The sequence below is a fragment of the Dendrobates tinctorius genome, unplaced genomic scaffold, assembly GCF_039654945.1.
Source record: "Dendrobates tinctorius isolate UK_male_01 unplaced genomic scaffold, ASM3965494v1 ptg000171l, whole genome shotgun sequence".
NCBI classification, from domain to species: domain Eukaryota; kingdom Metazoa; phylum Chordata; class Amphibia; order Anura; family Dendrobatidae; genus Dendrobates; species Dendrobates tinctorius.
This window is the reverse complement of record NW_027361838.1, coordinates 17,293,307-17,309,328: the sequence shown is the minus strand read 5'-3', so window position 1 is coordinate 17,309,328 and position 16,022 is coordinate 17,293,307. Positions and strand designations below refer to the sequence as shown.

Below are 16,022 nucleotides of genomic sequence, written 5' to 3'. Positions count from 1 at the left end.
AAGACAAAGTTTTATATTTTTCTACGCTTGGAGTACCTTTTTTTTCTTCATTCTCTGGAACTTGCACGCCCAAGCCAAGGCGGATCCGTGCGTGGAACTCAATCTTGGAAAGAGACTGCAAATGGTGAGCCGACTTCTCCCATTCCCTATTCCTTTCTATATATTCAACAAATCTTGGTCTATTTCTTCTCCCATGTATTATACTATTTTACATTCTTCTCAAGGTTTGGATTTTATATCATGCCCTGTCACGTTAGAGAGAGTGATCTTGTTACTAAGGTCCCTGACACTCTTGAACCAGAACAAAAATATAGGATTTATAAGAAATCTACTTTATAACAAAAAGAACCTACACACGTTATAGCAGTATACATGTACATTTATGGCACCTATGTTACAAAAATGCACACACCTATTCCATGTATCATACTTTAGATATCTTCTGTACCAAAATTACAACCACAACGTAAAATTTATCTTTTGTGCTGCCATAACAATACATTCCCATAAACTTCATTAACTATAATTTAGAATTGTGGGATATCAAAGGAAAAGAATGAGATGTCCTTGGCGCCAACCACATTCCTAGTTACCGCTTTTGGAAAAAATGACAATATATGTAGGCTGTGTCTGGGAAAGCCTTGTTCTTATACCCAGACAAATCTCACAACCATAGTTCTGTTTCAGGCCCTCTGATCTGTAACAACTCATACTGTATAAATAGGATATGTAGACTGAGATAATATTCTGATAATATGATTAACTACACTAATAATGTGTACCTTTACTTATATATTAGGGAATTGTGCAAAAGCAACAGCACTAAAAGCTTGTTTGTCGGGTGACTGCATCATTTATGGCGGTGTAAAGGTCATAGTATTTGTCAGTACATCACCCTGTGTGATCAAGGGATATCCTACCATTAATTCACATACCCACAGTGTTAGATTTTGGGGTGACTCTGGGGTGTCACACATGTAAATGCTATAATTCTCTGCAATACACGAGCAGTCAGATGGTTTTCATTTATATTTGTATTCACGTATGACCTTGGATTGCCTCCAATCCTGGTGGTCGATGCTGCCGTGGAACGCCATGCTCCTTCTGTCCATGGTAAGTAATAGCATCTCACCTTCTGGGTTCCACCCATTCGTGGGTGGGGTCATTTCTCGCTGCTCCACCCATTTCTTGTGGTCAGGCTGCAAGGGTGGTAGCTTCTCCTTCGCCCACACCCATTTAGGGTGGGCATTCTTCTCAAAGGGACATGACCTTCTTTTTGGTGCCGAAATGCTTCTTTGACGCTCATGACAGACAGCCTCATCCTTCCTTTTTGCGGTCTCTGATCTGTAACATCTCATACTGTATAAATATGATATGTAGACTCAGAGATAATATTCTGATAATATGACTAACTACACTAATAATGTGTACCTTTACTTATATATTAGGGAACTGTGCAAAAACAACAGCGCTAAAAGCGTGTTTGTCGGGTGATTGCATAATTTATGGGGGTGTAAAGATGATAGTTGTTGTCAGTACATCACCCCTTGTGAATGAGGGATATCCTACCATTAACTCACATACCCACAGTGTTAGATTTTAGGTTTGGAAAACAAAAGGGTCCTATAGGTAAATGTTATAATTCTCTGTATTTTAATGCAATACACAAGCAAACAGATGATTTTCATTTATATTTGTATTCAGGTATATAAATTATAGTAAGCAAATGATAATACCTACGATGAATATTAACATGAACCAGTTTTTATTTGGTTTGTAATGACTTATGCTTTTTCTAATTGTGTGTTTGTTTTATTTAGTTTTGATGGTTTCTAAAAACAAAATTAAAATGTGAATATATCTTAATAATAAAAAATGATCTGACTGAAAAAAAATGATATTTATTGTCACTACATCACCTTATGTGAACAAGGGATGTTCTCCCATTAACATGACACTGTATGATGATAAAACGTAATCGTAATTGTGACTATTTTATTCCTATGTTCAGTACTTGCTGTCCTGCATAAACATATCAGACTTTCGGTGCTCTTTAGTGGACCAAAGTCATCATAGCCAAGTGGATCCTTTCAATCTAGACTGATGCCATAGATTGGCGAAATCTAAAATATGTACATTTTCCCGCAGATTTCTACTGCCCCACGAGCTGATATAGCTTTTTAAACAGTTTGCGTCTCCTTTTTTACAGGTACAATATAAGAATTAAGATTTTACTGTTACTGAAAATGGAATCTAAAAGGGATTCCGAAACACATTTAGCCATATGCACCTGCCCCCAGCATTGGATTAAACCTGTCCTGGCACATATTGTTTTCAATTTGCCAGACCATCCCCATGTGTCCCTCATATATAATTAAAAACATCTCTAAACCGGGGAGCCATATCTTCCTCTATAAAGATCTGCTGATGCTTAATATCAGTATGGACAGATCTCTACTCATGCCACACCCCATCATATACAGCCTAGTATGATCAAAGACAATCAAAGCCAAAGGCAACTGATTGGCCAGCACACCAAACAAGTGTAACAGCACAGATGGAGTGCAATGGAATCACTGGAGAGGTGAGAGGCACATATCCAGGAAACATCTGAATTATTAAAGACCAGTTTTTTGGATAGAATGATAATTGAGAGTTCTAAAACGAGCAAACCTGATAAATACTACATAACAGGGATCAATGACTCAAAATAGTCAAATACCAACTAAACCCCAAGATAATCCTAATCCTAAAATGAGACATTATCCAATTATATGACAACGCAAATCATACATAACCATAAACAATTTCCTGAAATAAGGACATAGTTTGGATTTAATAATGGACCGAAATTGCAAAAGTTTTGAAAATGACACAAATTTTGGTTTTCACAAAGTTGACTGCTTAACTTTATGTAAAATATTTAGAATTGAGAGTCCTAAATAGTTTTCTATCTACTGGCTAACCCGGTACAAAGATATATATCTTTCCTGTAACTTTATGTAGTTTGAAATAAAGTTCCGCTCGGGTACCAGAACTGCACTTAAACTTGAGCTAGAAACCAAGCCCCATTGAAAACAATGGGGACACAGCCTTTTGAACCAGAAAATGTTCTCTCTCTGCAACAGACTTCCCACAGAACTCTGAACATTGCAATGGACTTCTGAGTACAGTCCGTGTTCAGTGTTAAGCACCAGACAGTAACTGTACCCCTATGAACGTTAAAATTTTAAGTTCAGGTCCGCTCATCCCTAGTTGATGAGCGGATCCATGGACATTTGGATTCTGGTACCTAATGTCAGGGTCCTGACAGCGCCGGCGTACAGCCTCCACTAAGCAGGGACTCACCCGCACTGTAGGGACCCCTGGGGACAAGAACAGCCGGAAAATAAAGATGCACAGGACCTGAATGTAGAAGTTTAGCAAGCTGGCACAGGACCTATGGTCATGTGACTGCAAGGGGGCAGGGCTTAGCGTCCTGCTTCCAGAGAAAGTAGAAACCTCAGAGTCAGGCAAAGCAGTGGTCAAGCACAATACAGGCAAGCGAGGTACAGGAGGGATAAACAGACGGAAGGTCAGACAAAGCAAAAGGTCATAAACAAGATATCAGTACAGTACCAGGGATGAGACAGAACGGATAGTGAGGGCCAAGCAGAGATCAAAAACCAAACAGACGTAGAAGGTACCAAGCAGAATCCAAAGCAATATCCAGAGAACAGACTGAGTCATACACAGAGAATCATGCAACCAGAACACAGCACAAACACACTCAGGGGTCACCATACAATGCCAAGGGCGAAAGTATAACTGACGGGGGTGGGAGCTTCCTGAGGCTATAAGAAGCCTCCCCAGAACCAAGGAGAGGCCACCATAATAGGTCCCAGGTGTGCAGGTGAGAGTCTGCACTGAGATCAGAACATTAACCCCAGAAGTGCCGGTCACCCAGCACTGGTATCATGACACCTGATCCAAACTTTATTCCAAAGTTTGGTTTTGGTACCAGACCTTTACCCAAACTTGACCCAGAAACCGAACCCCTTTGAAAATAATGACGACCCAAACTTTTGGGCAAAAAAATTCTCTCTCTTTCCCTCTTCTCTGGGAACTTCCAACATTGCAACGGACTTCCCAGAGAAGTTCCTGTTCAGCGTTTACCACCGGATACTAACTGTCCGCTATGAACCCGAACTTTTAAGGTTGGGTTTGCTCATCTCTAGTCATATCAGTTGTGTCTGCATATATAAATTCCCTGCATAACAGTCCCTGTATTACATTACATATAAACAAATCATTAGAAAAAGTATTTCTAAAGTCCGTTTATGATATGTAAATGAGAGCTTTGACTAGTTAAGAGGAAGTTAGTTCCACAGACTAGTCAGCCCACTTAGCATGTCGTCACACCCCTGTGGGCTTGAAAACAAAACTTACAAGAGCCGGCATCATCGCAAGTGCTATGCTTACCTTGTGCATGCACACGGCTTCTTCCCCTCTCATCACTGATCTTCTTAAGTCGGGTGTGTGTCACTGCTTCATAGAGGCACACTGTGCAAGATCGGAAAGCACTTGATTCTATTTAAATAAATATCTATTATTTTAAAGAAACTAGCTGGTTTCTCAAGAGCTAATGTGTTGAGGTTTTTTGCCAATATAGTAGTCTGCTTACATTGTACAGATATTTCACATATTTACGGGATGACATTGCTTTCCATTTCACTAACCTGCTCTTATCAGTTTGACGTGATTGCAATCATAGGTACATAGGAGGCATTTGTCATGCACTGATATAGGTTCTGTAAATCAACATTGCAATTGTGTAAAAAGTAAAATAATACGGTTTACATTAAAAAGGTAAACATTAGCACACAAGGAAACTAGGAAACTATTTTAATCATGATAGTTGGGACAACTACAGCCAGCACGATAAAAAAGGGACAGTTTATATTAACTCTATGATTCATTCACATTGGATTCATGTCACCGAGGTTATTGATCTTGAACATGTAAAAGCTTCTGTTGTAAACACTAATTATTTTCAGTCATCAGCTTTGTGGTTCATCAAGGTCTCGTCTTGACAACTGGTTTACTATAGATTTTCTAGCCACATATGTCTGTCATGAGCGCATAACATTGGCTTTTCTATTTAGTGCAGTATCACCAGTAACAGTCTTCTAACAATAATGCAGGACAGCTGCGAGGAAGTTGCATTATATAACAGACTGTATCTTTGGTACCAAAGCACTGCATCCCTGCAGGGCAATTATGGAGGATTTTGTTTTCTAAGCTCTGTATGCACAACACTATAATAAAATAATTTTATTTGTGAGCTACAGTAGGGAGATAATGAATTTCTACTTATATAAAGAAGTTCTGTATTTTTCAGTGCTGATTATATACAATAGGTCTATTATCAATATAGGCCTCACCAATCAGAGGAAAACAGCGGAATGGGTCTGGCCTGCGATATAGGACAGAGATGCTCTCATCCAAATGCTGTGTCTGGTTGAAGTAAGTAGAACACCATTGCTGCTTAGTTCTTGTGATCAGTGAGGTTTCCAGTGATTACACCATGATAGAATATCTTAGTAACTCTTTTTTTTTTTTTTAAAGAATGCTGTAAAATATTAAAAATGGAGTATACTCGCTTTACTCATCCTCTTCTAAGACTGCCCTGGTCATCACTGCAAGCAGTGATTGGCTGCAGCACTGACATGTCCATCCTAAACAAACAGGAAATATGGAGACTGGCGGGGGAATTAAGCGGCTTTAAAAAGAGGAGAGGCAGGAAATCAGTAAAATGACTAAACTTTATTTTTATTATTTTACAGCATACTTAATGTTTTTTGCTTTTTTTTTTTTTTTTTATTTTGCGGGTATAATTTTAAATGTCTAAACCGGCCGTTACAAAACCACCAAACAGCTTTCATGTAGCTCATCGGCAGTTATTTAAAGGGCACTGTCGGCCTGTCTAAATGGGACCTTAAGAAATCTAGAAGAACAAAAGTGGACTGCACATCCACAGTGCATCCAGACAAGGAATAGAGGAGGCAATTAAACAAGGAAGGCATATGACAAGAGGCAAGCCAATATAATATAGACGTTTCTTTGTTATTCTCAGGGGAGCTATCCTGAGATTTCTAAAGCGGAGCTCACAAGTATTGATTTTTACACTGATAAAACCAAGTACCAAAGCAATAATCACTAGATATAAATGGTTGTAATGATGATATTGATCAGACCATATCATTGACTTCAAAATCACTGATAGTGGCTCATTACAGAGTTGTAGGTCTTTATTTTGCTTGATGAGCATAATTTTCACTGTTCCCGTCAAGAAAACAGCTTTTATTTGTAAAGCCAAGTTAGATAATGGTGTCTCCATCCATTTTGCTTGGGAAGAATAGATGAGAATTCAACCTGACATACTGCACATATCCTGTAAGTATTGTGATCCACTATCTGCTATGCTAGGTATTTAACCATGGAAACAGACATAATAAATGTACAAAGAGAATGTTTAGAGAGAATGCTTGAAAGGCCTTTTATAAACAACCTCTTGAAATTCTCATGTCTCTATACTAGAGATGTCCCTGGGTCTTCAAATAGTGGGGAAAATTGTCTCTTCAGAAAGGAAGTGGACTAGAGCTCTAGTCTGCAAATTGAGATTCTGGTTTGGCTTTTATCCCAAGTCATGTAGGAAGCATCGTTAAAGGGTCGATATTGACTTTTAGGATTGCTACTTCCAATAGATGGCACTTTCCAGACGAAGCATGGCTATAAGGGTATGTTTCCACTTTCAGTATTTGCTGCAGATTGGATGCTGCATACAGCCGCAGTGTCCAATCCGCAGCGTCCAGATGTTACAGCATAGTGGAGGGGATTTTATGAAATCCCATCTCCGCTATGCGTTCAAAGCATAACCGGACATGCGGCGTGTCTCCGCAAGATAAATATCACAGTCTATGTATAAGACGTGGCGAATCCGCAAGGTTCAATGAACACGTGCGGAATCACCTCGCGTACAAAGCCGGCAGCGCTTTGGACGGAGGGGGCATGTGCTGCATCCAAAGCGCTGCCGTTTCTTGAACATGGAAACATACCCTATGTCTCCTCACTTTGACATGCCAGTCACTCTCCACAAGAAGAAATGTTACACCTTAGATCTAAAGAACACAGTACAAAAAAAATTTCCTGTCTGTGCTTTGAAAGCCTCAGCCAGCATCTCTGCCTTGTGCATTGAATGGTGATGTCGTGGGGGACTTTAGCTGATATACACAAGAGGAGAGAAAGAAGGGAGAGCACATTGCAGACTCCATACACAACAAGCAGTTTTTTCAATGGTGATACAACACATTAAAATAAAATAAATAACTACATCATATGACTTATTGCTCCCCTACAGTACGCTAAGCCAGTCAGTGTCAGTAACTGTAACATTACTGACTTGGGGACAGTATCAGAACAGTACAAACTAGGTGAAGTGGGAGAAATATTAAGGAGAAACTGTAAGCAGCAAATTATCCATCTTTAGCCTATATAAAAGTCTCTAGTTGGTGCTTTGTAGCTGTGGAACAAAATGAGTTCTGTATGTGAAAGTAAAAATAAACTACAAGAATGACGTCTGGGGACTGAAGATGAGCTAAAAGTAACCTATCAGGGTGGTTATTTTTTATTTTTTTTTGGGCCTAGAAAACCCCTTCTAAGCCTTAAAAGTTCTATTGATAATTACTTTTTTGACTCAAGTAGTTAAAAGGTAATTATTATTTCATGAAGTTTTTTTTATCTCTTATAGGGGCTGCTATATGCTGCTAATAATATCTTGGTCCTAACAATCAATGGGGACCCAAACTTTGAAGCAGGGAAATCTCTCTCTCTCTCTCCACCCTGAACTCCCGAACTGTAAAACAGACATCCGAGAGAAGTCAGTGTTCGAAGTTCAGCCCCAGACATTAGGTGACCAGCACGAGTCTGGAACTTTATAGTTCAGGTTCACTCATCTGTTTACTGCACCACTATCACCAAAGAATGTATCGACTGGACAATGCTCTGTACATGCATCTCATGCTGTGCACGTCAGAGAAGTATTTTGTCTACTCTGCATAGAAGTGATCACAGCACTATTTTTATCATACAAAACACCTAAATATCAATAGTATTCCTTGGGATCTGTTCACAATGGGTTTGTGAAAGCTCCAATGACCCTGTCAAGAATTTGTTTCATTTATTAAAGGCAAATAAACTGAATGACTCCAAGTTATTAATTCTCATTGTAACCTACATCAACACATAATAGACAAGCATTTATTTAGAAAAAATGAGATGGGGATACTGAGGTCTTATTTACAATAATTCTGCAATGGAAGTGTTAGGCTAGGTTCACATTTGCGGTTTAGTCCGCTGCGTTTGATGCGCGCGCATACATCCGCATACGTCCTGCGTACCTTTCTTTAACATGGGGTATGCAGGGACATGCGTTTGTATGCGTTCGGGTGCGTTTGTGTACAGTTGCGTCTTTTCGCAGTGTGCAGCGGGGCGCGCCGACGGCATCTTGTCGCATTTTTTGCGGCGTCAAATATCCGCAGTCATCCGGATGTGGATGACTGTGGATGACGTGCGTAAAAAAAACCTCATTACTCGCTATGGAAATGCAAGCGTACGCAACGACATACGTACGCTTTACGCTTGCATATGCTGCCTTGGAGTAACCCTTGATTCTGCCCTGTCCTTCAAACCACACATCCAAGCTCTTTCTGCCTCCTGTTGCCTCCAGCTCCAAAATATTTCCAGAATCTGTCCTTTCCTCAACCCTCAATCTACTAAAATGCTTGTGCATGCCCTCATCATCTCCCGCCTCGACTACTGCAACATCCTTTTCTGTGGACTCCCTGCAAACACCCTCGCACCTCTCCAGTCCATCCTTAACTCTGCTGCCCAAATAATCCATCTCTCTCCTCGCTACTACTCCGCTTCTCCCCTCTGCAAATCTCTTCACTGGCTTCCATTCCCTCAGCGTATCCAGTTCAAATTACTAATACTGACCTACAAGGCCATCTATAACCTGTTTCCCCCATATGTCTCTGAACTAATCTCCCGATACCTTCCCTCACGTAATCTCCGATCCTCCGAAGACTTCCTTCTCTCCTCCACACTTATTCGCTCCTCACCCAACCGCCTCCAAGACTTCTCCCGAATAGCCCCCATCCTCTGGAATTCTTTGCCCCAACATGTCCGACTATCAACCACATTCGGATCCTTCAGACGGAACCTGAAAACCCACCTCTTCAAGAAAGCTTACAGCCTGCAATGACCCCACTACCTCCTCACCACTACTGGAGATATCACCTCAACCAACACCGGAACTGCTGCAACCCCCCTACCTTCTGTCTCCTTCCCCACCATCCTGTAGCATGTAAGCCCAAAAGGGCAGGGTCCTCTCCCCTCTGTATCAGTCTGTCATTGTAAGTTTGTCTACTGTAAGTGATATCTGTAATTTGTATGTAACCCCTTCTCATGTACAGCACCATGGAATCAATGGTGCTATATAAATAAATAATAATAATATTAACAATCGTACTGTGCCCATGAAAGTGTGGCCTGTCGGTCTAAACAAGCTATTAAAGCTTATATGTAGCTCTGTGATCAAGCTGTTCAAATGCAGCCTTAGCCGTCCAATGACAGAGATTCCTAAATTATCTGATGATGGGGCAGGTCAGGATTATAGTGTTATTTCTATGTAAATGTAGTGTAATAATCCACACATAACATAAAAGTGCTAAATAAATGTAAAGGTGTGTATAAAATGCATTTTACTCTGTCCAAAGTCTGGCAGTGAGAATTAGCTTCTATTTACCAAAGGCTTGAAAAGATTCACAGAAAGAAGCTCAGCTCATCTTTGGGTATGTTCACATGGTGCAGACTTTGAACTCTGCAAAAATCTGTTGTAAAACCATGAACAAATCTGCAGTAGAATAGAACATTTCTTTTTTTTCTTCTTCAGCAACTTAACCCTAAATCTGAACAAATTTCTTTACTGTCTGTGAATGAGATTTTCTACAGGTTATTGGTACATTTGTGAATATGGCCTAACCAAAAACCAAGCTCCTTCTGCCCTGCAAAATGTCAACGGATTTCCAACCAAGTTTCTTTTAAATGAAATCTGTGCACCCCACTGGTGTAGAATGTCCTGACAGCTGCTTCTTTCTCCTATCGTTTCCAAGTCATATCTGCAATTTAGTGAATAGAGGATATTATGCACTGGGATAGGCTAAAGGCTTACTGTAAATGTTTTGTTCCAGTAGCAGAATTGACGCTTAGTTTTTTGACAGGGAAGCTATTAACCAATACTGTGTGGCAGGACCATGATATATTACTTAATGTTATCATATAACCCTTAGTTTTCTGCAGCAGTCCTCAAATTCATAATGTAGCTCCCCTCACCCACCCGGGGTTGATTGACACATTTAATACTCTGCAAGGGGGGGGGGCAGCTCATGAATGACAGACTAACAAGTAAGATGTCAGAAAGAAATAAACTGTATCAAGAACCTACTAATAACAAATAACGGAATCCAAAATTTGATTGACTTACTTGATCTGCCAAAGAAATCTAGCTTTAAAGTGGTTGGACACTATTTTTGCATTGATGGTCATCAATATTTGATTGGTAGGAGTGCAACACCCGACACCTCATTTGATCAGCTATTACTGGCGGCGGCCAGAAGTTCTCTTATGCTGCTGGAATACAGCAGCTCAGTCAAAACCGCTTTACCCAGCTGTGGCCACTATAGAAATAGTGTAATTGCGTTGTTCTGGTAGTATTCGAGAACTTCGATAGCTGGTAACAGCTGATTGGGGGGGTGCCGGGTGTTGGTCCTAATGATGGGCCATGAATATAAAGGTAGTGTCCAACCCCTTTAAGATGAGGGTGCCTCATTTCTATTCAAAGGGACCCTGTCACATCAGATAATGCATATTAACCTGCAGATATAGAGTTAATCCGCAGGTTAATAGCAGTAGGAAAGTGCCCAGCTGCCATACTGAAAGTGCAGTGCACCAGTACTCGGCAGTGAGTGAGTGCAATGCCAGCTGTCAGTGTCGGAGTGTGCCTATAGCAAAGTGATGCGAGCAGTGACTGTAGCCTCGGCGGCATGATTGAAATCTGGCAGTTCCCAGAAGAAATAAGGTTCAATTTCTCCCGGTTGGCGCACTTTCAGTATGATTGAAGAGCACCATCCAAATGCTATTAACCTGCAGATTAACTCTATATCTACAGGGTAATATCATCGTCTGATGTGACATGTACCTTTTAATGGCGTTTTCCCATGAATTATAGCGTTGGGGACAAAGAATTATGTATATAGCTGGGGAAAGAGGAAAAGGATTTGCAGTAACTTGGTCCAGACCAAGGGAGCACTTCATGGCCACTGGACCAGATCACTATGAACCTCATCCTTGCTGACAAAAAAAGAGTCACCAGCTAATCTCACAGACAACGGTAGGTGTAGTTAGCACTTCAAGGGAGACCTCTCGTTTGCTGCATTAGGACTTGCTTATTGTGATGAAGGAGATATAGTATATGTCAAACGTGGAAACATCGCCAAGTAAAAGAGGTATTTATTTTAGCCAAAACCATTTATTGCATTTAACTTACTATCTCATATCTCATGCCGCACACTATGGAGCATAAGAATATTGTATCTTACAGGTATTAGGTTCTTTAGAAGGACAAGATCTTGGAATTTATTCTGACAGAATATAGGCTGAACTGGATGGACAAATGTCTTTTTTTGGCCTTACTATGTTACTATGGATATGCTATAGATAAATTACTACACTTTAGCACCATTGGAAGTAAAATATGTTGTAAAAATCAGGCTAAGGTCATTCTAATCTCATCACCAAAACCGTATTCACTTATAGTCCTTCAAAAATGGGATATTTCCCATTTCCTCTCTGACATGGCAGTGTCTACGTGGAGTGGTGTCATGAATAACTTGGTACTTTGTACAGTACAAAGAAATGCCTATACAGCAGCTTGCATTGAATGTCAAGTGTTACATACGTAGGATTACAAAGAGGGCAGAGAATCTATTGCGAACACTGAGTTGTGTTCCTTATGGGGCATACCCTACAAGATAACCTTTGCAAAATATCTCAAATACCTACTCCCCAAAAACTAAAGTTTCGTGCAAATGATTTTTCTAGCCATTATTACTGACATGTATTAGTGCATTGATTTCTTAGATTACAGTTATATGTACCTAACTGGTTCCAGCCAATCTTACTTGGTATTCCTTATCACATTAACCCATTTGTATTTGATTTCAAGGTCCAAAAAAAAATAATCAAACTTCATCTGGAGCCAATGGATCAAAGCCTTAAGTTTCCTTTAGTTTAATTCTAAGAACATTTGATGAAATATAGTGTAATTCCCTTTGTATGTTTCACATTCCAGGAGGCCACAAGCTGAGCTAATAAACCCTCTATGGAACATGGATGCTGATCCCTAGCAGCACACATGGCAAGTTCCAGCCATGACTTCAGGACAGCTGTTATGTGTTAAGATTAGAAATTGGAGACAGTTTTGTGGTCACTCCTCAATAGTCATCTTTTTTTCTGTTTTAAAGTAATGTGAAAAGCTTCCTAAATATGTTCTTCATCAAAGTATCAATATGCCAATCCTCTGACGCAATCACTTTTTTATTCAGAACCAAAAATAGGTTTCTATATATTCTGTATGTATATGTATGTATGTATGAAGACAAACTTACTGGCATGACACAAACAAATCCTTTAGTCGGAGGAGAACAAAGTCATGATTTCTATCCTGTAAACAGAAGTCAAAAGAGGGGGCTTTGTGTTCCTCAGACAGTCACTTAGGTTTCCTGTTTGAAACTATGGTAATTGTCTGCCTAGCTCATGTTGTGCCAGAATACATATGTCCAGTGTATATATATATATATATATATATATATATATATATATATAATATTGCTCTAAATTATTCTAATCATTATTATTGTGCACTACCTATATAGAGCGACATATTCCCCAGCGCTTTACAGAAATCATATTCACTGTTGTCACTGGGGCTCACAATCTAAATTTCCTATCATGAAGGGTAGCTCTCCTCATCCACTCGGGGTTGATTAACAGATTTTATACTATGCATTGGGGGGGCATTGCAGCTCATGATTGACAGATTAACACGTGAGATGGCAGAAAGAGATGTACTATATCAAGAACCTACTAATAATAAACGAGTGAATACAAAATATCATTGACATTCTCGTTATGCCAAAAAATCTAACTTAAATGGGTTGTTCACTAATTTTGTCTTGATAGTCATCAATATTTGATCGGTGGGAGTGCGACACCGGACAGCCCCACTGATCAGCTATTACTGGCAGCCGCCGGACGTTCTCTTATGCAGCAGGAAAACAGCAGCTCTGTCAAAACTGCTGGAATAGGAGGAGGATCTACAGTATCCGACTGTGGCCACCATGGAAATAGCGGAGCTTCAGTGTTCTGGTAGCATTCGAGAACTTCGCAGGTAATAGCTGATTGAGGCAGTTGCCAGGTGTTGGTCCTAAGGATAGGCCATCAGTATGTTTTTAGAGTGTGGAAATAAACTGCAATACCCGGAGGAAACCTACGCAAACACGGAAGGAATGTATAAACTCCTTGCAGATGTTGTCCTTGGTGGGATTTGAACCTTACATTGTCTCATAATGCAAATCAATGGGATCAAATAGTGATCTCTTGGGCCACATGACAATGACAGGCAAGTTCAAAACAATGTAACTGGTTCTGACTTTTTTCGATTTGCTTGGCGTGGTTATGGCTCCCTAGAGGTTGCAGTACCCCAGAGGTCGCAATGCAACCCTATTCACTTGCATTATGTTGTGATGTAACTGCTGCACCGAGCAATCTTTGGCCGCGCAATCTCCGTTGTAGCCAAAGTCAATGTGTAGATTGAGTATAAAAGTAGATCTATGCACTGAATCACATTGCATACATGTGGGTCTAAATATCTGCACAAGAATTTGGTGAATGAAGGCACCTCTACTGCTTCATTGACCCTGGATAGCTGAATTTTTTCTCTTACAATTATATACATCTCATATATTCATTTTATTCAATTATCTAGCACGATTAATTCCACAGCGCTTTACAGACATCAATATCACAGTCTCCATTGGGACTCACAGCCTGAATTCCCCATCAGTATGTCTTTGAAATGTGGGAGGAAACCAGAGAACCCAGAGGAAACCCACACAAACACGGGGAGAACATACAATCTCCTTACAGATGTTGTCTTTGGTGGAATTTGAACCCAAGAACCAAGCGCTGTAAGGCCACAGTACAGTGCGTATATAAATATAATATATATATATATACACACACACACACACACACATATATACACACACATACATACTACATATGTTGGTAAGGCAGAAAGATAGATGAAAAAGAGAAAATAGAAGGATAACTAGCTAGACACTGTAGATGTATAGACAAATCAATTGCTTTCTGAATCATTATGAATCAATATTAGGCTAAGTGCACACGTTGCAGAAAATTTCTGCTCAAAAACCTGAATCCCTTCCCAGAAACCGCACCTATTTTTCCGTGGCGTTTTTTGCGCGGTTTTGATGCGTTTTTTTCCGCAGCGGTTTCAAACCGCATGGAAGAAGCCAAAACCGTGGAAAAATCCGCAAAATTAATGAGCATGCTGCGGTTTTTACGCGGTAAAAAACGCATCAATGTGCACAAAAAGTGCAAAATGCATAGAAATGACTGGGAAGCTTCTTTTTAGCGGTTTTATTGTGAAAACCGCGGCAAAAACCGCTAAAAAAACGCTGTGTGTGAACACAGCCTTAGTGTTTCAACATTCTGCGTCCAAAACGTTACAAGATGTTTCCAGTTCTACAAATGACTTGTTTCCCAAACAAAACCTTTGTAACAATACAACCAGTTCCAATCTCCCTTCCTTACTGAAGACCCACCCCAGCATAATAATGATAGCACACACCTCACCAGTGTAAGCACTCAGATGGTAGAAAATGTCCCCAAACAAAAGTTCCATGTAAAATCCTTGCACCTACAAATCAGTGTGATTCCCCCCTATGTAGAGTGCTTGGTGGTGACAGCTGCCTCAGTACAGGCTGCAGAAAACTTTTCTGTAGTGCAAGGATCAGTGAATCACTGAGGATTCTATCCTGCCATCTGATTAGTAAAGAAAGAAGGGCTGGTTACCTGATGGTGAGAGGGGACCGGCTCCCTGGCATGGCCGCTGGCACCGTGCTGCCCTCTGCGCTCGGTGTCCTGGATGTGGTGTAAGAATGGTATCCTGTCAGGACCACACTGCCAGAGTCCTTTACCTCCATTCTAGGGGCAGATGCATGTCCTCCTCCCAGCACACTAGTGACTGGTGCCTGTCACAGACACATGGCAGCCCTGGGTGCCCTCTGCCTGCCTTTGTCATGAGAGAGCCAGAGAATGGGGTGAGGGCAGGACAGGACACTGCCTAATGCTAGACCAAGACTTGCTGCTGTTCAAAAACACCGCCCCCACTGCTGGAAGTGCTGTGTCTAGGAAGCAGCCCGCAGCTCTTTGTGTTCTCCATGATTCTGTGCTGTGGCCTCACCATCATTGTGCTGTCACCCACTGGTGATGAGGATGCACTACACTAGGGACATGGGACACCGGGGAAAACTCATCACTTCTCAACTCAGTTTCTTATGCGTTAAAAACTACAATTTGTTCTACAGACTTCAGAGAACTGGGCCCCTGGCACCGAAGAAATATTTTAAGAAAAAAAAAGAAACCCTGTAGAAGGATCATCTTTACTCTCATTTGCACAAGGAAAGACTAGAAGCAATGGAATGAAACTGAATGGGAGGAGACACAGATTAGATATTAGCAAAAAAACTTTTTGACAGTTAAAGCGATCAATGAGTGGAACAGGCTGCCATGAGAGGTGGTGAGTTCTCCTTCAATGGAAGTCTTCAAACAGAGGC

The 16,022-nt window shown here is 40.6% G+C and overlaps 1 protein-coding gene across 1 annotated transcript in view; it reads right to left on the bottom strand.

The window, feature by feature from the left end:
- The window catches only part of ARHGAP28 (Rho GTPase activating protein 28), a 220,369-nt gene extending 204,852 nt beyond the window's left edge, over positions 1–15,517 (bottom strand). Inside the window, exon 1 of the mRNA XM_073550932.1 lies at positions 15,259–15,517. Within this exon, the coding sequence (XP_073407033.1) occupies positions 15,259–15,389 (131 nt within the window). The 5' untranslated portion in view covers positions 15,390–15,517. The remainder of the gene's footprint in view (positions 1–15,258) is intronic.
- Positions 15,518–16,022: the final 505 nt, after the last annotated feature.